Here is a 22,462-nt window from a genome sequence, read left to right as displayed (position 1 = left end):
CTGTTTGGGACAGGGTGGGTTTTGCTGAAGATAATGTTAAATTTTTTGCTTCTTATTAGAAATGTGTGTATAGTTCTCCTTCCCCAAATTGCAACCCAGTCTTAACCAGCAAATGAGTCCATTGAGGGGCCCACTTCTTGCCCTCTGACCTGGTGTGCTCCCCCATGCGGAACAGTCTTCGTTCTGCAATTCACAGGCAAGACACTCCCCACCCCGCAAACAGCCGTCCGTTCCCAGAGCCTCCTGGCCTTCGTGTGTGTTTTTATTCTAAGTCACCACCATGAAGACATCTTCACCTTTAGTGTTAACACGGTATTTTTCTCAGTGCTGATTTAGAGGCGCTGGACCTGCGTTGGCTTGGGTCCCAGACACATAGACCTTGCTATATAGACTGAATGTAATGTGTGTTCCCCCCCCCGTTTAAATCCTATCCCTTAACATGATGGTATTAGGGGGTGGGGCCTTTACTAAGTGAGTAGGTCCTGAGGGTGAAGCCCCTGTGAGTGGGATTAGTGCTCCTATAAACGAGTCCCTACGGTGCTCCCTGTCCCCTCCTGTCATTTGAGCACACTGAGAGGATGGCCTCTGTGAACCAAGAAGCAGCTCCTCTAGGCACCGGTTCTGCTGGTACCTTGATCTTGGACTACCCAGCCTCCAGAATTGTAAGAAATAAATGTTTTCTGTTTAAGCCACCCAGTCTGCAATATGTTTGCTACAGCATCCCGAGCTGACTGAGACATGCCTGGTGACCACGGACCAGACATGGGAAATCTCCCATACACGTCAGTGCTGCGCTGCCTTTCACAGCTTAAAATATTGCTTCTTGTTCTAAATCCAAGCCTGGCGAGCTGTTCTATCCTTTTGGGATGGTTTCAGTGAGGGATCCTCAGTTAACCTCTTTCATAAATCTGAACTGTTCAGTTCCCATTGGGTCGGCTAGAGCAGAAGAGAAACCAATCTGAGATCCTCTTCTACGAGTAATGTTTTCAACGGAGACTGTTGGCTTTCACTTGCGAAATCCTGAAGTCCTTTGCCAGTGCTAAACCTTCTTCTGCCCTCTCTGGTTCGGTAATATCAACCATTTTGCTAGCTAACGCCATGAATGCAGACTACCAACCAGTCTTGGGACTCCCTAAAGAGGGAATTTTTAATTACTCATTACTTATGTAATGTAGATATGAATATTTAACATTAAATAATGGGTGAGGGAAAGAAAGAGCTAACATGAGAACCCACACTGCTCCCTTTCTCTGCTTTGCTTGTTCCCGGCCCGCACTTTGCCCGCTGAGCCTGCCCCCTGGCCCACCTCTCCTCATTCAGGCCCCTCCCCTTCTTCACCTGGACTCTCACCCCAACACTGGTCCAGATGCTGCTATTGAGTGTTTAGATGGATGAAAATAAGAAGGATGAGTTTGCTTAAACTGGCAATAAATTTCAATGGGAAGCCAACGGTCATCTGTTTAGATAAGACACAGTTTGGCTACATCAAATCCACTTTATTGGATGAATTTTTTAGCAATGCAGTGGTGTTCTTTTTAATAAGATTGACAAATCCTACACAGGGAGAATGATTGGATATAGCCATTTAAGGAGCTGTCATTAGCAAAAAACCAAGACAAGCAATTTGGCTTCTTGCTGAAACAGTAAGTCCCCATCTAATCTCTCTTCACAGCTCATTAATTCATTCCCCGGGAATCAGAGAAGGGTGTTTCCCAGTTATCCTGCCACAGGCGTGCCTGCTGCTGGCTGAGGCTCTCCAGCACAACACAGCACACAAACGGACCATCTGAAGAGGGAGGGGCGTCCTTATCCCTGCTGCCTGCGCTAGGTGACACGCCCCAGACGTGGGTGAGGTGATGGTCCAGGGAGACGCTTGACGCCTCTCATCTGTGTGACCTTAAGCAAACTAATTAACCTCTCTGAACCTCAACTGTCTCATTGGTAACACGAGGTTTCTAAGGGCTTCTCTGCAGTGTATTAAGAATTAAATGCCCTAGCGTGCGGAGGACCCGGGTTCGATTCCCGGCCAGGGCACATAGGAGAAGCGCCCATTTGCTTCTCCACCCCTCCGCCGCGCTTTCCTCTCTGTCTCTCTCTTCCCCTCCCGCAGCCAAGGCTCCATTGGAGCAAAGATGGCCCGGGCGCTGGGGATGGCTCTGTGGCCTCTGCCTCAGGCGCTAGAGTGGCTCTGGTCGCAACATGGCGACACCCAGGATGGGCAGAGCATTGCCCCCTGGTGGGCAGAGCGTCGCCCCATGGTGGGCGTGCCGGGTGGATCCCGGTCGGGCGCATGCAGGAGTCTGTCTGACTGTCTCTCCCTGTTTCCAGCTTCAGAAAAACGCAAAAAAAAAAAAAAAAAAAAAAAAAGAATTAAATGCAGTCACCTAGGGAAAGTGCCAAACCCACTGCTGGGCGCACAGTAGTGCTCAGTAAATGGTGTGTGTGCAGAGACTTATTCAGGGCATAGTCTTAAAAGACAGCAGGCCAACTGTTTTCGTTTTGGGCAATGTCAATACAAAAAAGTTCAATTTTCTATGGCTCCTGACTCCCCAGAAATACAAGAGCTGTAGGAAGGCAGGGCAGAGGATAAATAATGTGGAAGAAGGCGCCCAGTTGTTACAGATGAGGAGCACACAGAAAAGGGGTCTTTGTCCCCCATCAAGGTCAGCTGCTGAAGCCATGATCTCAAAGCAGCAGGAGGAAATGACAAGAAGTGGGATCCGACTGCGCAGCGAGGACGCGTCTGAATCACGGGCAATGTCCATTCTACTTGGCCTGGGAACAGGGTCCTTTGAGTAATGGTGTCAACACCTGTCAAGTGTCAGACTGATGGGGAGAGGGGAGCTAAGGGCAACTGACCTTCTGCATTCCCGGGCTTTTCCCTTACAGGGATGCCTGTTTACATGGGCGCTTAGGCAGGAGTTAGCTCACAGTGCTTTCAGAGTCTGACCAGCAAGATGGCGCTTGGGACTTAGAACATATGAGGCCTGAGGGAATTACCGGTGGCCCTACCTTACAGCTTGGCTCACCTCTGTGGCCCATCAGAAGTGATGGGTCGACGCTGAGCCACGCCACTCAGGCTATGACCCACAGTGGCCGGTGTGTAGGCACAGTTGTTTTATAAGTGACTCCCTGAAGCGCTGATTGTCATCAGACTTTACATTTAATAAGTCCATATTTATGCAAGAACTTCCATACAATGATCTGAAGAAGTTCTCAAGCTTTAAGTTAGATCAGCTGTCCACGAGGAAGTTCTTCCTAGGGTGTGGATGGAGGTCTGGCATTTGTGTTTCCATGAGAGGGAGCAGCTCATATGCACACTGGATTAGTCTGTGACTGACCCCCGTGCACGAGGGCTCTGGCCTACCAGGGAGATTAGAATAGGTCCACACTGATCTCTTTCTCTTTTGTAAAACTGGTGGCTTCTGTAGTTGGTGGAGAGATGGGATTTGGGTTCAGAGGCTACAGCAGAGACAGAGAACTGGAGAGCCCCACCTGGCCAGTCGCAGATGTTCAGAATAATAAACTGAGGAGGCAGGTGTGAGACAGGCCCAGGCCCCAGGCCAGCAATAAGGCTACTTCACCTGTGGTTCCTGTCCCTGCTTAGCTGCCTTGCTGAGGGCTGTAGCCTGCAGGCACTGGTAGGTGTGACAAAGGCAGGTTTTGGATCTGGCTGGAAACCAAGGAAGCAGTCCTGTTGTGTGAGCCCTGGACCTGGTGGGCTCAGGTTAGGCCTGGGAGTCCAGATGCAGCTCCTCCCACCTCAAGGCATCCAATCTTGGTAATGGGCTCCTTGCCTCAGACTCTGCATTGCATGCCACGCCCACTGGGGTGCTGTGGGCTGCCTGTTTCCCTGTCCCCTGAGGGCAGGGTGCGAGCCCACCCCCAGACCTGCCTCACCACAGGAGGGTGGTGGAACCCTGCCTCAGTGCCATGCCCCTGGGGAGGACCACTGCTTGCTTGCTGCTTCCTTGTGTCTACCTCTCAAGATCCAGCCCCTGCGCCCAAGCACAGGGATCCCCCCTCCCTGAGGTGATCGTCCAGGAGAGGAGAGGCAGGCCCTGGGACCTGGACGACCCAGCCTGGTCCAAGGAGATCGGGCCCTGAGATCCAAACGCTATTCTCTTTGCTCTGCCTAACATCCTGCCTCGTTGAAGCTTTGCTTTTTCTCCTGGGGAAGGCGATCACCTGGGGGCAGGAGAACACTTCTGTTTTCAAAGGCCAGTGAGAACTGTGGGATCTGGGGGTGAGTCCTCCATAATGCTGTGGCTGATACTCCCTCCAGGTCTAGGTCAGCTAATCAGAAGTCTGTCTGCATCAGCAGGTACCAGACGTGCTCCGTCCTTCGAAATGACATTCTGGACTGTCAGTCTGTCCATCCATCCATCCTCTTTCTGTGCCCTCTATACTAGAAAAGCCCTTTGAAGCTGTCAGCTTTAAGGCTTTTCTCTGCTCTTTTCTCTTGTGATATTCACCCACTCCTATATTTCCAATGATTCCCCTCACTCCATGTTTGCAAGATGAGAGGAGGGAGCCCTACCCTCCCCCTCCCTGGGCACCATCCCTGCAGTCTCCGTCCAGCTGCCTTCTAAGACCCCTGCCTGCGGGACAGGAGGCCCAGGGCCTCTTGGCACCAGCTGAGAGCTGGTCCAACCTGGGCCAGAAGCTGATGCTGCCCTGCAGCCCCATCTCATTTCTGCATCACGTCCCATGACTTACTGGTGAGCAACGATGCGCTCTCCTGAAGCCGCACACCTCAGCAACGCTTAGTGCCGGTGCTTATTTTAAAGTTCGACTTGCTTGCCTTTCGATGCTTATTTTAAAGTTCGACTTGCTTGCCTTTCTCTCTGTTTTTCTTCCCTCTCTGCCCTCCCTGTCTGACACTACCCTCTGAAACTCAGCTTTTTCTCTCTCGGATCCACCACAGGCTCTTTGAGATTTTGAAAGAAAACCACAGTGAAAATTAGAAGTACTTTGAGATTCTTGGGCTGAAAATACAAAAAGAACTAGCTTCTGGGGTTCTCTCTTTAGTGAGGGGTGCAGGGCACAGTGGGTCAAGGGTGGCCTGGAAGTGGCTGAGACCACTATCCACATGCTCAGAGGTGCTTTGTGGTCCAGGCCACCTTCTAAGTGGCCAGTAGGCTACATCTGACATGTGGAACACAGCAGAGGAAAAACACCCTTCCCAGATAATGAAAGGGATCATCTAGGCCCGTGTACTCTGCAGCTCCCAGTAAGTCTCAGATGTGAGAGGAAGTGCCTGCATGCTTTGGATCGACCCTACCCCGTGAGCTTGTGACCTCAGTCTAGGATGGGCATCCGAGCTTCCAGGAGGGCAGAATCTGTCCTCCTGAATCCATGATGAGCCTTAGGCTGGAAAGAAGGGGACGACTGCCGTTTCTGGGTGTCCGCCCTTAGAGGGGGCTGCCGGTTGGTCTTTGAGACCTGTGATTCTGGGCCAGTTGATAGAGTTGTGTGAAGACGGAGAACATCCTGTAATTTACATTGTGGGGAATCCCATCCTGGCCTGGCCGTTAGCCAGTGCCAGCAGAGGCTGGGACAGAAGGGCAGCGTGGCCGCAGGGGCCCACGCAGCAGGCCACCTGTTCCGAGAGGCCCCGAGCTGGGAGGTTCCGGCACTGGAGATACTGCTTCTCCCCACAGAGCCTGATGGACCCTGGGCCCCTAAACACCACATCGCTAGTTCACCCCACCCCACCCCCCAGCTCTGCAGCATCTGAGCTCACAGGAGCCAGTGAGGGGCGGCTGTGGGGAGAGGGCAGCCCTTACACCAAGCCCATGGTCTCCCGTGACCCACTCAGCCCCTCGGGCTCATCCTCTCTCTGCTGCTCAGCCTCTGCATCCATCTCTGCCTTAGCACAGATGCCCGGCAGCGGGGTGCTGGGGAGGCACTGGGAAAGCCGGCCTTCCCGCTTCATTTCTGCCAGCTCCTTGGCACAGCAGCTGGGCGTGTTGGTCTCATAGGTGTCGTGAAAGGTGTTGTAGTCCACCTCATAGAAGCCTTTCTCCAAGGTGAGCACTGGCGTGAACCGGTGGCCCCAGAGCACCTCTGTATCCATGTAGGAGCTTCGTGCTTGGCAAGTCATGCCTAGGGGAACAGAGGGTCCCTGTATTAGGACTTGCCACAGTCATTCATCCATCCATCCATCCATCCATCCATCCATCCATCCATCCATCCATCTATCATCTATCCATAATCCATCCATTCATCCATCCATCTATCATCTATCCATAATCCATCCATTCATCCATCCATCCATCCATCTATCATCTATCCATAATCCATCTATTCATCCATCCATCCATCCACCCATCCATCATCCATAATCCATCTATTCATCCATCCATCCATCCATCTATCCATAATCGATCCATCCATCCATCCATCCATCCATCCACCCACCTGATCATTCATCAAGCATTTGCTAAACATCTACTTTGTGCTAAGCACAATGGAGATATAAAGCTAAATGAGAACCGTCTTTGCCCTGAAGGAGTTCAAGGTGTTATGGAGACAGAAAATAAGAAATCAAATGCAAGATTCTGGCATTGGTTCCTAGAGACTACAGTAGATAATTCTGTAATAACTGGAGCCAGAGACATAGTTCTTGAAAACATCAGGGTCTAGAACAGGGGTCAGGAACCTATGGCTCGCGAGCCAGATGTGGCTCTTTTAATGGCTGCATCTGGTTCGCAGATAAATCTTTTTTTTTTTTTTTTTTTTTTTTTGTATTTTTCTGAAGTTGGAAACGGGGAGAGACAGTCAGACAGACTCCTCTGCATGCGCCCGACCGGGATCCACCCGGCACGCCCACCAGGGGCGACGCTCTGCCTACCAGGGGGCGATGCTCTGCCCCTCTGGGGGCGTCGCTCTGCCTCGACCAGAGCCACTCTAGCGCCTAGGGCAGAGGCCAAGGAGCCATCCCCAGCGCCCGGGCCATCTTTGCTCCAATGGAGCCTTGGCTGCGGGAGGGGAAGAGAGAGACAGAGAGGAAGGGGGGGGGGTAGAGAAGCAAATGGGAGCTTCTCCTATGTGCCCTGGCTGGGAATCGAACCTGGGTCCCCCGCATGCCAGGCCGACGCTCTACCGCTGAGCCAACCGGCCAGGGCCTGGTTCGCAGATAAATCTTTAATAAAAAATTAATAACGTTAAAAATATAAAACATTCTCATGTATTATAATCCATTCATTTCCTACCACTCATATTCATGGTTGTGGGTGGCTGGGGCCAATCACAGCTATCTTCCGGGACAACACTGAATTTTTATTGGATAATGCCTAACATACACGGGTCGTTGTATGGCTCTCACGGAATTACATTTTAAAATATGTGGCGTTCATGGCTCTCTCAGCCAAAAAGGTTCCCGACCCCTGGTCTAGAAGACTGAGATAAGAAAAGAGGCAGGAAAAGAGTCTGAACAGGGATAAATTCAGAGCAAGTGGACACAGAGTAGCTGACAGCACATGAAGATTGTTATGGGTGAACACATATGGGTGGAAGACTTGTGTCCCCTCCCCTCCCCTCCCCTCCCCTCCCCTCCCTTTCCCCTCCTCCCCTCCCTCTTTCTCTCTCTCATCTCCCTCTCTCTCTCTCTCACATACACACACACACACACACACACACACACACACACACACACACACACACACACACCGTGGCTCCTTGTTTTGAGCATGCTCCAATGCCTCTGTTCCCTGTCCACTCAGCCCTGGCATGCCTATGTTATTTTTAGGTGTTGCTTTCTCTCCAGAGAGGGAGGGCAGCTTTGTTTATGGAGGAGGAAGCCTCTGTGCGTAGGGTAATAAGAAAGCAGCTTTTTGATATTTAGTCTTCTGGTCAAGGAAGGTCTGAGCAAGTGCTCTTTGGGAACTGAAAGAAGAGCTGCTCCAGCTTTGGCCTTTCTCTGGAGGGGGTCTCATTCAAACCTATCCAGGTCAAAGGCTGCTTCCCACCAGTTTGTGCTCCCCGCTGCGCAACCCCAGTGCACGGAACACACTGCAGCTCTAGCCTGCTCTCTGCTCCGGGGCTGGGGGCTGCCTGCGTCAGGCCTGCCCATGAAGTCCTCCCCCCTCATTGCCCAGCCCCCGACGTCAGCAGAGTTGTGGGGACCCAAGCTGGGCGCTGATCAGCCTAGATGCAGTCAGGTCGGATGTCCACAGGTTCTGGGCCTCAAGAGGACAGCAGGACAGGACGTCCATGGGAGCCTACGGGCCGAGTCTCTGGGGCTCTTTCTGCTTTCTTCTGTCCCTGCTGAGTGGACAGGGGGTGACCCTGTGTCTAGAGATCCCACTGTGCCCCGGGCCGTCATCTACCATGCACTTGGAGAAGGTAGAGCCCCTCTAGATGCCAGGTGCTGTGCTTTAGAAGTTATTTCATTTAATCATTTAACCCCCCGGTGACCCTGTGAGACTATGATGCTCATTTTTCCGATAACTCAGAGGCACGTTGTGGCTGAGCTGTGCTGGTCAAAGCTGGGCCTGCACTCACAGCCCGTGCTGGGCTCCGTAGTGTGGCAACTGGGCCATCAAAGTTGAGAGCAGGACAGATGTGGGGGTGTCACCTCCCTTTATCTCCTTGGTAACCCTGCAGACCCAAGGGCAGCTGCAAGGGTCATGAAGGTCACGGGAGGGGATAAGGTCACCCAGATTGGGCAAGCCAACTGCAGGCCACTGACTTTGAAGGAGTCCAGATGGAAGACACCAGCTGGGCGAGCTCGAACCCCACTGCCTTCGCTTCAGGCGGCAGGTGGGGTGGCCAGGGGCGTGGTCAGACAATGCCTTCCTATTTCTCCCACACGCCTGACCTGACTCCTCATTTGTGGCCTTGGAGTTGAGCTCCCCCTCCAGCAACTCAGCCTGTGTTCTGACCCTGAGCCCAGCACCAAGGGCAGCATGACCCGTGACCCCCCAGCCCTGCTGAAGGAGGCTGCCCGCATCCCGACTGTGCTCAGCACCAGGGTTCCTGCAGCTGCCACCATATGCTGCCTGGCAGGCTCCGGCCCAGCAGATGGCCAAGCAGCCGGGCTGCACCGGCCCCTGGAGCCCGCTGCATCCCTGGCCAGTCCTATTAGCTGCACCTGGGAAGGTCTGGGGCTGCCGCTGTCTGACCAGGAGCCACCTTTCTGAGAAGTGAGGAAGGCTTATTCAGCCACCTTCGTGACAGGCCCCTGATCTTTAGGGGCCAGTGGGTGTGGTAGACAAAGCTTTAGGTTTGTGAGTGAAAGACCTGGATGTGGCCACTCCCTGTTTGCACAAAGCTGCTGCCTGCAGACTCCACATCTGTAAAATGGGTTGAAGCCAATCCTGTGTTGTTGCAAAAATTAGAAAAAAATTTCCACAACTGAGTTTACTACAAGTGCTCAGTGTACTTGTGAGAAAAAGAGAAAGGATGGAAAAGAAGCAGGGTGCTGGAGGCGTCCTCCCTCCAGAGGCCAGCCAGTGGTGGGGGGACTGGGGCTCCCCGGGCCTGGGCCTTCCTGGAGCCCCACACAGAGCTCTGCCCTGACTAGGGGGTGGTGGACACTCTCGGCTGCCAGCTGTCTGTCGGAGTCACAGCTGAAAGGGAGGTGGCAGACTGACTATGAGAAGGACACGAGTTAGGGACACACGGATGTGCACACAGTTTTCTGCACACCCAGTGTTCACTGAGCCAGAAGCTGGGGGGCAGTCTGCTGAGGGGGGGAGGGGAGTGAGTCAGAAGAACCCCTCCCACAGGTCTAGGGCATAAGTGTCTCTTCAAAAAGTGGCTCTGAGACTGAAAATCCTTGAGTTTGGAAATGCTGCTCACTCCCTTCTCATCAAACAATTCACAACGTGTAAAGATACCGTAAAGTCCTACTGTAAGAACCTGGTCACCTTGGTTTAACCCCAGGTTTTCCGAAGTTATCTGATCACACCACTCTTTTTGGGTGGGTACCCGCTCCAGGATGGGAGGAGCAGACGGGGCAGCCTGTTAGGAACTAGTAACCGCTTTGGGGTCCCCCCTCACTGTGGGTGTTGGCTCTACAGCTTAGTAGTGCCTCTCTTGGACAAATAACTTGCTGGTCTGTGCCTCTGTTTCTTAATCCGGGATGTAAGGGACACTATCCTTATAGGGGTGTGGAAGCGCATTAAATGAGATCAGGTATGTTTAAAGTTTAAAACTCTGCCCGGAAATTGGGAAGGTTCAATGAACATTAGCTGTTGTCATTACTCTGTCCTGAGCAACAATTCTCCTCAGGTCACAATTTAAGGAGCGCGCTGGTTGACTGTGCCATCTCAGGATTCTCAGGCATGAACTTTGATCTTCTGGAATCCCAGTGGCCTAAGCTCTTGGGCGTGGTAAGGGTCAAGGAAGATAAAGTGTCTTACCTGTCGCCTCCACCATCCCTTCTAGAATGACCACAATCTCAAACTCCTCTTGACCCAGCTGGGCCCGAGACATCTCCCAGAAGGGGCTCTTCTCATTGATCTCATGGGAGATGATGAGCGGTGACACCAGGAAAAGACGGTCGTCCCCAGTGTCAAAGCCCACGTTAATGTCAATCTGGTTCAGGGGGATGAATTCCCCTTCTTTGGTCTGTCGGGACTTGATGAGCTTGGCGCGGATGGAGGCCTCCACAATGTGGGAGTTTCTGAGGTCACCCACGCGGAACATGAGGCACAGCTTCTCGTCCCGCATGGAGATGACCGCACTGTTGGAAAACATGAGGGTTTCTGCTCTCTTCTTTGGCTGGCTGATCTTGACAAACATGCACCCCACCATGAAGGCATTGACGATGGAGCCAAGGATGGCCTGGACCATGAGGAGGATGATCCCCTCTGGACACCTCTCCGTGATCACCCGAAAGCCGTACCCAATGGTGGTTTCGGTCTCAATGGAGAATAGGAAGGCAGACACGAAGCCACTGAGGTTTTCAACACATGGGATCCACTCTTTGTCGCCAACGTGGTCCAGATCACCTCGGATATAAGCGATGAGCCACCAGAGGAAACCAAAGAAGAGCCAAGTAATGGTGTAGACCATCGTGAAGACCAGCAGGTTGAAGCGCCACTTGAGGTCCACCAGGGTGGTGAAGAGGTCACTCAGGTACCGGTAGGTCTCTTGGACGTTGCCATGGTGCACGTTGCACTTGCCGCTCTTTTCCATGTAGCGCTGGCGGGGCTTCTTGCCTTCCGCCAGCAGGCGGGTGCGGTCTGTGGCGATGGGGAGGTAATCACGAGCCTGTTTGGGCATCTTCCTAGGGTCCCTGGGAGTGACTGCAATCTCCATATTCTGGTTCATAGCATTCCTAGAATCGCCAGCCATAGCCGGGATACCTGAGTTTAAGAAAACATCGTCAGTGAAATGGACTATCCTGATTTCCAGAAACACAAGATTTCAAGGTCACTTCTGCGGCTCTGCACTCAAAGACCTCTCATCTAGTGTGCAGTGGACCAGACTGTGAAATCCTTAAGGGAGGGAACCATGTTTTCTTATCTTATTGGCTTTTGTCCCTGGTGACTAATACAGGATCTAGCATAAAACAGAGGGTCGATAATTGTTTGTTGAATGAATAAATGAACAGTTCTTAGGTGCAAACTATACATGAAATGTTTAAAGGATTTTTCAAAATCTGGAAGCAATTTTAAAAATAACAATTACAACAATTTATTAGATGCCTTTTTATTTATTAGTCCACTATTTATTAGTAATTATATGTTATTATACGTAGACCATCACCTGTACTTACCACAACTCACCAAAGATCTCATAATCTCTGTCATAGAAATACTATATTGTTTGATTATGCACATGTTTATTCCTAATAGTCTCTTTCCCTCCATCAGAATGTAAGCACCACACGGCATAATTTTGTGTCTGTTTTGTTCCCAGTACCCAGATCGTAGCCTGGTATATTCTATGTACTCAAAAAGTACTTGTTGAATAAACAGATAAATGAATAATAAAACATCCCAAAGAAGTTAAGTGACACCTGGGCCACCAAACAGGTAAGTGGCAGAGGTAACATTTGGATTCCTGCTCATCGGGCCAACCGCTGTGCTCTGTCCTTCGTATCTCCCCCTCTCCTTGCTCCCTTCTTTCTATCTGTGATCTCAGCGCAGACAGGAAAAGGCAGCTTGCGTCTGATTCACCATGTGGGCACTCTGTCTGAGTGGGGAGTCTGTGGCCGTCTGAGCACTTACTAATATGACAAATTGATGTATAGACCCACCATTAAAAACGTTGTTACAGTAATTCCTTGCCCTCCACGATATTGAGGTGGGCAAGATATTAATGCTTTAAGATTTTCAAAAGGCTGTAAACCGGCCCTGGCCAGTTTGCTCAGTGGTAGAGCATCAGCCTGGCGTGCAGGAGTCCCGGGTTCAATTCCTGGCCAGGGCACACAGGAGGGGCGCCCATCTGCTTCTCCACCCCTCCCCCTCTCCTTCCTCTCTGTCTCTCTCTTTTCCTCCCGCAGCCAAGGCTCCATTGGAGCAGAGATGGCCTGGGCGCTGAGGATGGCTCTGTGGCCTCTGCCTCAGGCACTAGAATGGCTCTGGATGCAACAGAGCGATGCCCCAGAGGGGCAGAGCATTGCCCCCTGGTGGGCATGCCGGGTGGATCCCGGTCGGGCACATGTGGGAGTCTGTCTGACTGCCTCCCTGTTTCTAGCTTCGGAAAAATGCAAAAAAAAAAAAAAAAAAAGGCTGTAAACCTATATGTGAAATTTAAAAATACAACCAAACTGATAGATACGAAGAACAGATTGGTATTGCCGAAGGCAGGGGGAGGAAGGGGGTGAGTGAAATGGGTTAGGGGTTCAAAGGTACAAACTTCAGTTATAAGCTCTGAGGATGTACTGTACAGTGGAGAGTACAGTTAACAAGGCTGCATTGTATACTTGAAAGTTGCTAAGAGAGATCTTAAAGCTCTCATCACAAGAAAAAAATATTGTAACTCTGTGTGGTGACGGATGTTAATTAGACTTATTGTGGTCACCATTTTGTAATATACAGATATCAAATCATTATATTGTACACCTTAAACTAATACAAGGTCCTATGTCAATTATATCTCAATAAAAAATAAATTTTAAAAAGGTTGTAAAATGTTTTTGGAGTACATGCTGCATTTTAAAGAAATACCCAAGAACCTGTATCTTTCAGCCTGTTTTTTCTGATATTCTGCTCATGCCTGTTTAAGATGCTTTAAGACACTAATAAAGTGAGGGAGGAGCAGAACTTCTGCAGCTAAAAACAGCAGGTGAAGTCTCTGAGCATCTGTGGTCCAGGCACTGTGCTAGGAAACTGACATCCATGAGCTCGTTTCAGTCTCCACAACACAGCTGTCAGACAAGTGCCCTTATTATCCCTCCAATCTTCAGCTGAGAAAACTGAAGCCCGGGCAGTGAGTCTCCACCTGGTAAGCTCACAACACCAGCCACACGTGGCTGCAGAGTGAACGTTCTACTGCTCCCTCCAGAAAGTTCTATGATACTACCATTTAGCCCTTCATCTTTCTAAACAAGTTTTGCTTAATTTCCCAGGTCCTTGCTGTCCCTGGAAACTGTGTCCCGGTAGAACAGCCCGGATGAACGTTCTCTAACCTGTGGAGAGACACTGCATCCCTGACCACGTGGGGAAAGGGAAGGGGAAGGTTCCCGTCCCAGGCAGAGTCAGGTGGTGCTGGCAGACCTGTTCCCCGGCTGCCTGGACGGGTACAGCAATATCAGGAGAACCTTTCTAGTATCACATTGAGGGTCCCAGGAAGGGCTCTTTGTCTCAGACACCGCTGCCCATTCCCCACGCTGCACAGGGCCACCTGCTCCCTGCTCCCCGACAGGGCAGTTACGAAGATAAATGAGGGATGCGCTCTGCGCTTCTTGCTGGCTCCCAGGCATGATTTTGCTCTGCCGCCAGGTAGGAGACTTTATTCTGAAAACCTGATGGGAGAAGCCCAGAAAGAGTGAGACGCGCTGCAAATCCCAAGGCCCTGCGTGACCCGAGGACCTCAGCTGCTGGAACCAGATCAGGCAGGACTGAGGGCACTGCCGCAGGAGCTCACCCCTGATGTGGGCGGGGCGGGCGCACTGCTGACGCCGTGGGTCCTTGGACATGGAACCCGGGAAAGCGCATTCTTCTGCCTTCAGCTCTTCCGGGAAAACAGCTTTCTGCTGATTTTCTGCACTGTTTCCTTCTTTATTTTTAAACACACTTTCATATATTCTTGTGAATATATGAAGGTCGTTGTGCTGCCCTGGAAACAAACAAAAAAGTTTTCTAGGACACCTCAGCCCAGATGGGAAAACTTTTCTATCCCGCAGGCGGAAAAAAGAAGTTTATTTCCAATTTGGTACTGGGATAGATTCTCTCAGTGGGCTGGGCTTGTCTGCAGAAACAATACTTTGCCCAGCCCAGGTGAGATCTGGATTTATGCTCAGTTTGCAACAAATTTGCTCTGTGATCCAAAGAAACAGTCCCTAACTGCCTTTGCCTCCATTTGCTACCATGAAACTTGAATACTACTTTCTTTTCTTTTTCTTATTTATTTATTTATTTATTTATTTATTTATTTAGAGTGAAAGAGAGAGAGACAGACAGACAGGAAGGGAGAAAGAGAAGAGAGTAAGAAGCATCAACCCGTAATTGCTTCACCTTAGTTATTCATTGATTGCTTTTTCATAAATGCCTTGGTGGGGGTGGGGTTGGGCTCCAGCTGAGCCAGTGACCCCTTGCTTAAGCCAGCGACCTTGGGGTTTTGAACTGGGGACCTCAGCATTCCAGGTGATGCTGTATCCGCTGTGCCACCATTAATCAGGCTCTATTTTCTGCCCTACCGTGGGCCATTCTGGAAATCCAGGGAAAGAATATATCCATACAAACATAAGTATTAATGTAGATACATAGTTATCAATTCTCCTTGAATTGAAACTTAATACAATAACCTACTAATCTCATTTTAAAGATGAAGAAAGAGGCCTAAGCATCTAAGACAAGTATGGAAGGCCCCCACCCCCACCCCCACCCCAGGGCAGCTTTTTGCTGGGCAGGCTTGGAGCTGAAAGGCTTGGAGCCTCCAGTATGCAGATTTCTTCAAAGAGCAAGTGAAATACCCATTTTAGAAATGTTAACTTTCAATGCTGTAGGCCCATCAAGTCTAAAGTATATTCAGGGACAATGGAGATTCTTTTGGAGACTTTCAAGATCCACCTATTAATTTATGCATCTATTCAGCAAGCATTAGCTGAGGAAATACTATAGTCCACCTCTAGTGCTAAAGCAATGAATAAGGTAAACACAGATCCAGGTCTGTGTAGTTCATATTCTAGCATTGCCCCTTTGAGCCCAGGCAGGTCTGTGCAGAAAGGTAGGGAGTGCCCTGACCAGCTGGCTCAGTGGATAGAGCAATAGCCCAGCATGCAGACCTCCCGGGTTTGATTCCCAATCAGGGCACAAGTGAGAAGAGATCATCTGCTTCTCTCCCACTCCCTCTCCCCCTTCTCCTCCTCTTCCCGTTGCAGCTGGTGGCTCAGTTGGTTCGAGATTTGGCCCTGGGTGCTGAAGACAGCTTTGTTGGTCAGGGTGTTGGCTCCAGGCACTAAAAATAGCTTGGTTGATTCAAGCATTGGCCCCACACAAGGGTTGCTGGGTGGATCTTGGTCAGGGCACATATGGGAGTCTGTCTCTATCTCACCTCCTCTCACTTAAAAAAAGAAGAAGAAAGGTAAGGAGCAAGGCTTTGGCTGGGCCTGGCTTAAACCACAGCTCCTCCCTACAGGACCAGGGAGAGGCACCGATGTGAGCAAATCCCGTTAAACCTCATCAAGCCCCCCTCACTCTCTTCATCTTTAATCCTTCCTGTGTGTTTCAGTGGGAAGTTGTGCCGATTAAAGCTCTTGAGAGAGACAGAGTTTAAAGTCCAACAAAGTGGTTTAATCTCTTTGATTTAAAGACACAAGCAGAGAAGGAATCAAAAGAGGCAAAAATCAAAGGAAGGTGTTTTAAGTGACACATTAAAGAATGTCACATCTATGTAAATGGACTTCTGTGTTAAGAATTCCAACCTGTCCCTCCCCAGTGAAGAAAAGTCTATCTCATGGGGGTGCTCTAGGGAGCCGAGTCCCAGACACAGCAGCTTGGTAGGAACGCACCTGGGCATCTGCAGGGCGGGGCTGGGAGTCTTGTCTCAGACTCAGTTTCCCTGTCACAAAGATGGAAATAGCAGACAGCCTTAACAACGTCCTCCTTTCTCTCTAATGTATGCTGGGTCAAAGTCTGCATCCCTGAGATTTAGGATATGGGATGAGTTTAGAAGAAGAGTAATGGAGAAGAATGAGTCAGGTCTCATGCGGAAATATTTGTACACTGTTCTGTATGAATCTAGACGCTGCACTGCTTGTTAAAACATGACAATATCCTAAACAGGTTGGTGAATAGGCCGCCCCGGTGGCCTCAGAGATCTCCAGGTCAGCAGGGAATATTAAAGGTGTTCTCAATAGAGAATGGACTAGAAACAGGAAAGCTGGGCCCTGGCCGGTTGGCTCAGCAGTAGAGCGTCGGCCTAGTGTGCGGGAGACCCGGGTTCAATTCCCGGCCAGGGCACACAGGAGAAGCGCCCATTTGCTTCTCCACCCCTCCCCCCCTCCTTCCTCTCTGTCTCTCTCTTCCCCTCCCGCAGCCAAGGCTCCATTGGAGCAAAGACGGCCCGGGCGCTGGGGATGGCTCCTTGGCCTCTGCCTCAGGCGCTAGAATGGTTCTGGTTGCAACAGAGCATCATCCCTGGTGGGCAGAGCGTCGCCCCTGGTGGGCATGCCGGGTGGATCCCGGTCGGGCGCATGCGGGAGTCTGTCTGACTGTCTCTACCCGTTTCCAGCTTCAGAAAAATACAAAAAAAAAAAAAAAGAAAAGAAACAGGAAAGCTGGATTCTCAGTTGCCTGCAAGATTCCCGCCCCCGTTTCCCAGATGTATTCTCCCTATCTGTGCCTCCGGGCTTGGGGACAAAATACTCACTTGCACGGTTAGATTATGTTATGGTACAGTTGACTTTAAGAAATTCCTTCTGCGATGACACCGACCTAATCACAGATGCCCTTAAAGGGACTGGGTTTTCCCTGAAGCAGGAGATTCAAAGCTTAAGAAGGAAATTCTCCTTTTCTGGTTTTAAAGATGGAAGGGGCCGTGGAGCAAGAAATATGGGTGACTCCTAAGCGCTGACAGCAGTAAGGACACGGGACACCAGTCCTACAAGTCACAAACAACTAAATTCTGCCACAACCACGGGTTTGAAGAGGCCCTGAGTTCCAGAGAAGACAGCTCGCTGACACCTGAATTTCAGCCTGTGATATCCTGAACAGAAAGTGCAGTTCTGTCCCGACTGGACCTCTGACCTCCATAATGATGAGCTAAAAATGGGTTTCTTTTAAGCCACTGAGTCAGTGGTCGTTTGTTGTGATAGAAATAAAACACTAAGACAGCCTGGAAGGGGAACCGGGTACCAGTCGGGCAAATGGACTCTGGCATCAGATTGCCTAGCTTTCTACTTTACCTCGAGCCCAGGACCTCGGGGGAAGCTACTTCTCTAAGACTCGGTTACTTTATCTGTAAAATGAGATGACAGTGGTGCCAGCCAAAGAGGGTTGTCGAGCAGATGGAGTGCAAGGTTTGTGCACAGTGCCTGGCTTACAGATGCACTCTTAGTGGTGGCTGTTCTCGTTACTCTTTTCTATCTGGGGGTGGGGTCTGGGGTGGGGAGAGGGGAAGAGAGGCCCTCCTCAGTGCTTCAAGCTATTCAAGGATGAGACAGGAGAACCATCCACTCTCCAGTTCCCACAGCGTCAGCATCACGCTTCCATGGCTTCAGGTCATTTGCTCCTACAAGAGAGGGGACTGTCTTCACCTCATAATGGGGGAACTTGGAGAGAGCTTTCAAAACCAGTCCAAAGTCACGCCACTAAAGCCCTGGAGCTGAGATCCAGCACAGCTCCAGACCCGAGGTGGCTGCCCCGGGAAAGCGCATCGGAATGCTCCTACTGGGAGAGGAAGTCCCAGTGCTCCAGCTCTTTGGGATCCTGCTTAAGAACCCCTTGCTCTTAGCCCCTGGCCGGTTGGCTCAGCAGTAGAGCGTCGGCCTGGCGTGCAGGAGTCCTGGGTTCGATTCCCAGCCAGGGCACACAGGAGAAGCGCCCATCTGCTTCTCCACCCCTCCCCCTCTCCTTCCTCTCTGTCTCTCTCTTCCCCTCCCGCAGCCAACGCTCCATTGGAGCAAAGTTGGCCCAGGCGCTGAGGATGGCTCCATGGCCTCTGCCTCAGGCGCTAGAATGGCTCTGGTTGCAACAGAGCGACGCCCCAGATGGGCAGAGCATCGCCCCCTGGTGGGCGTGCCGGGTGGGTCCCGGTCGGGCGCATGCGGGAGTCTGTCTGACTGCCTCCCTTTCCAACTTCAGAAAAATACAAAAAAAAAAAAAAAAAAAAAAAGAACCCCTTGCTCCCTTTTCCCAAGAAGTTGGGACTGACAAACTTTCTAAAAACTTTTGATTTGGCACTTCCACACTGAGGCTGAGACAGCTCTGGTGCTCAGATGTGGGACGTTTCTCCTGCTCTGTGGTCTGCCTCCTCTTGTCCGACCTGCCGAGGTCTTCTCCTCTGCTCCTAGCTTCCTGGCTCCCGGATGAGCCCCTGTCCCTGGCCCCACAGCTGGAGCATGGGAAAGAGGAGCAGGGGAGGGGACAGACAGGGAGCTGCAAGAACACCTGGGACCTGGTTTGCTCAGAGTGCAACAGGGATCAGGGTTCCCCAAGCGCAGAGCAGGGGTGCGGGAGTCCCTAAAAATGGAGGGACGGGATAGGGAGCCCCAGGGGAGGCGGGGCCTGGAAGCCTCGAGCACTGTGTCCTGGAGCATGGGATTGGGGTCCCCAGGTACCCCGCTGTGACCCCCTTCTCTCAGCAGGCTGTTCTGGGACAAATGCCTGCCTGCATTGGAAAGGGCAGCTCTAGCCACTTTTCAGCCTCTAGTTCCAAGACAACCACCGGCTGAGAGGCCAGGGAAGAAGCACAGGTACATGTCTCCCCCATGAGCCCAGGACAGAAGCAGGGCTGAGAGGGGCCAGGGGGAGCCTGCAAGGGAGACAGAGGCCCTGTCCCAGGGGACCGTGCAGGGGGGCCTGGAAGCCCGTGACTGAGCCCTTCCTAGACAAGGAGGGGTCAGCCAGCAGCTTCAGCCCCCAGAGCCTGTGTGCACAGACCACACTGATGGCTGGCTCCTCCCAGGGGCCCAGACCTGGTTTCCGTCTTACACATTCCCAACCTTAAAACAGGGACAGCCGGCTTTTTAGTGCATTCTGCGGTTCAGTGGAAAAGAGCTCGGTAGTAATAAATCTTTAAAAACCCACCAGGTATTTTATGTGAAACCCATTTTGCAGCTATTGGTTCTTATGCATTTAGGTGGGAGTCTATTCTTTAATTCCTGGATGTTTTATGGCTTTATGAATTTGAGTTCAAAAACTATCTAGTTGCTAGTATAGGATTTATCAAGTGTGAAAGCCCGTTGGAAATGGTGACGCGCAGATTCAGCCAGTCATTCACTGAACAGCCCCGGCTGGGGTGCATGCAGGCCTCGGGGGCTGGGGGGGCATGTCACCGGCCTTCCTGTACTTTCCTGTCACAGGATCTATTAAATGCAGGTCTGGATCAGGAGGTCCCGTTTTCCAGTGTGGACTAAAAGAAGCCACACACTAAACCTCAGCAGAAGTAGGCATGGTGGGCCTTCCCAACTGAGAATGCACAAGATGGTCTGAACATCAAACGTCCTAAATAAAACTGGGTCATGGCAGGCATCTGGTCAATCTTTACCTTGAATGAGTTTTTCTATTGTCTTCGTGAGTCTAAGATCATAGACTCTTGGAAGGTCAGGGAAATCTCCTTCTCTAGACCTCTCAGGGCACAACCGCTGACCCCAGAATCTCTTGTTATCTTGTCCCCCCAACCCCACCTCCCTCATGCCATCTCTGAGCCGTAAATGTTAATCATGAGCTATCCTGAACCCACTGATGTAAAAGAAGTATGGGTTTCTTCATTTTGCCTTTTCATCCAATCCCAGATGACTTCGCCGCTTTTCTTTCTCCCGCCCCCTTAATTAACCACCAATGGATTTCACGTGACCCTCCTTACATCTCCTCGTTTGACTCTAAGGTATAAAATAAGCTGTAAAGCTGCCATTCTCTGGAGCACGTTTTCTATCCAATGAGATTTTGTTTTGCAGCAATTGTCGGCAGTTTGGCTCAAACTCATAAAACCTCTCTTCAGGTTTGGATGTTTCCTGTGTTGACTCCTGAGTCTGCATTTTTTTAGGGAGCTCGCAGGGATGCTACCTTCAGTCCAGCCTCCACCCTGGGTGCACATGGGATTCGGCTGGGAGTTGGATGCCATGCTAAGGCCTCTGTCAGGCCAAAGAACCTGACCCAGGTGGTTCTAACAGGCCTCCTAGACTAAGGACTCTGCGGCTCTGTTTTCTACCTCCAAGGAGCTCGTGTTATGGCCAGTGACACACAGACAGCAATCAGTGCAGCACAGAATGACAGGCAGGGTGAGGAGCAGCCCTCGTCCTGCTCTGCCGGGGCAGGTAGGGAGGAGTCGGGACGGCCTGCTGAAGGAGCGTGAGCTGAGCCGTCTGGACCTGAGAAACTGGGAGGCAGACAGGACTATACTGGTAGCCGTATATACACACCACCCACCAGCTGCCATCTCTGTGCTGGGTGCTTCTCATACTTAAACAAACCTATTAAGTCTGTCTTAGTAGCCTTATTTACCGATCACAAAGGCAGAGTGATTTAGTAACTTGTTTAAGGACCGTCAGAAGTGGGGGTGAACACCTTGTCAGTCATGAACAGTTCAGCTGAGTGGGGTGTGCACGCTGTAGTAACCAGAACCCACGAGGCTGGTACCCAGCTCTGCCACCCACAAAGGCTGTGCGTGAGGTCCTGACGGGGCTGCAGCTTCCTCTGGCCTGGGCACACTGCAGGTGCTCACTGATCAGATGATGCTCTGTTCTAGTCCTATTCAAAAGCGAGGTCTCCTTAGACTTGCATTTTCACATTTTTGATAGAGAAAAAATATTTTAAAAGGTATAATTCTCTTTATTTTAGGAATATCAATTACATGAACACATGGTACATGCAACCAAAACTTGCTCTGGGTCCCGGGGACACAGTAGGGAGTGGTGGAGACTGAGGTGAGCTAAACACACATTAAACGGTAAAGGGGTATGTCTGATCTGGCCATGCAAGAATGTGGAGCTGGTGCTGCAAGATCTCCACTTTCCTTTTCCAGGAAAGCTAGAAATAAAGATTTTTAGGCCCTGGCCGGTTGGCTCAGTGGTAGAGCATCGGCCTGGCGTGCAGGAGTCCCGGGTTCGATTCCCAGCCAGGGCACACAGGAGAAGCACCCATCTGCTTCTCCACCCCTCCCCCTCTCCTTCCTCTCTGTCTCTCTCTTCCCCTCCTGCAGCCAACGCTCCATTGGAGCAAAAGATGGCCCGGGCGCTGGGGATGGCTCCTTGGCCTCTGCCCCAGGCGCTAGAGTGGCTCTGGTTGTGACAGAGCGACGCCCCGGAGGGGCAGAGCATCGCCCCCTGGTGGGCATGCCGGGTGGATCCCGGTCGGGCGCATGCGAGAGTCTGTCTGACTATCTCCCCGTTTCCAGCTTCAGAAAAATAAAAAAAAAAAATTTTTTTTGAACATAAAATTCTTTTTTTTTTTTTTTTTAAATGTTGACAATGAATTCATCAGTTTCTGAAACAATGAGCCAGCCTAAGAATATATATCTGAGGCAGAGTCAGTCTGTCAGCTGCCAGTTTATCCTCCCAGGCCCTGAGTCGGGGAGACGCTTGTCCTCACACGCACACGTTGGGCTGTACTGTGAGTTATGCTGAGTGTGATGTTAAAAGTGGTGGCAACATCAATAAGTTCTCCTCAAAGCTCTCCTGTCTGCACTAATGAGGCTGCCATGAACACAGCCTGTCAGTTCTCAGCTACAAAGGAAGCCAGGAGGCAAGTCTGGGACTCGGCACATAGCAGAGAGCAGGGACACTGGGCTGGCTGCTCCCTCAGTTCCCATCATCCAGGTTCCGATTCCTAACCAGCCCGTCTATGTGTCCCCAGCCTGTACCCCCTCCACTGTCCCCTCCATCGTGCAGGTGGTTGCTATGACCCCCAGCCCCATTCTTACAGTGCATCTTCAGCCTGGCTGCCTTCACTTCCCCAATTACACGCCTGGCAAACACGCTGACGAGAGCAGCCTTGGGTGACTGTTACTGCCCTCCACCTCACTGCCAGTAAGAGTGGTCTCAATGGGGGAGACTTCTGACTATAAATACTTGAAAGATGGTGTAGGGGTTCCCTCTCTAGGGGAGGGTGGGTTAGGATACCTCTGGAGCGGTTGTGGCTCAGGTGTAACGAATGCTGAGTACCAGCGACCAGCGCATCCT

General features: G+C 51.2%; 1 protein-coding gene across 2 annotated transcripts in view; it reads right to left on the bottom strand.

Moving 5' to 3' along the window:
* Positions 1 to 1,481: 1,481 nt before the first annotated feature.
* Positions 1,482 to 22,462, bottom strand: part of KCNJ5 (potassium inwardly rectifying channel subfamily J member 5) — a 33,710-nt gene continuing 12,729 nt past the window's right edge. The window contains exons 2-4 of one of the 2 annotated variants that reach the window (XR_010748973.1): positions 10,371 to 11,318; positions 4,840 to 6,108; positions 1,482 to 4,804 (exon numbers count right to left, since the gene is read on the bottom strand). Coding sequence is in view for 1 of the 2 variants with exons in the window: in XM_066365221.1 (XP_066221318.1) it covers positions 5,786 to 6,108; positions 10,371 to 11,307 (1,260 nt within the window). In the remaining variant the exon portion in view is untranslated. The other variant, XM_066365221.1, reaches the window with a different exon arrangement.

The sequence above is a fragment of the Saccopteryx leptura genome, chromosome 2 (assembly GCF_036850995.1).
Source record: "Saccopteryx leptura isolate mSacLep1 chromosome 2, mSacLep1_pri_phased_curated, whole genome shotgun sequence".
Classification (NCBI taxonomy): domain Eukaryota; kingdom Metazoa; phylum Chordata; class Mammalia; order Chiroptera; family Emballonuridae; genus Saccopteryx; species Saccopteryx leptura.
This window is presented reverse-complemented; position numbering and strand designations above follow the sequence as displayed.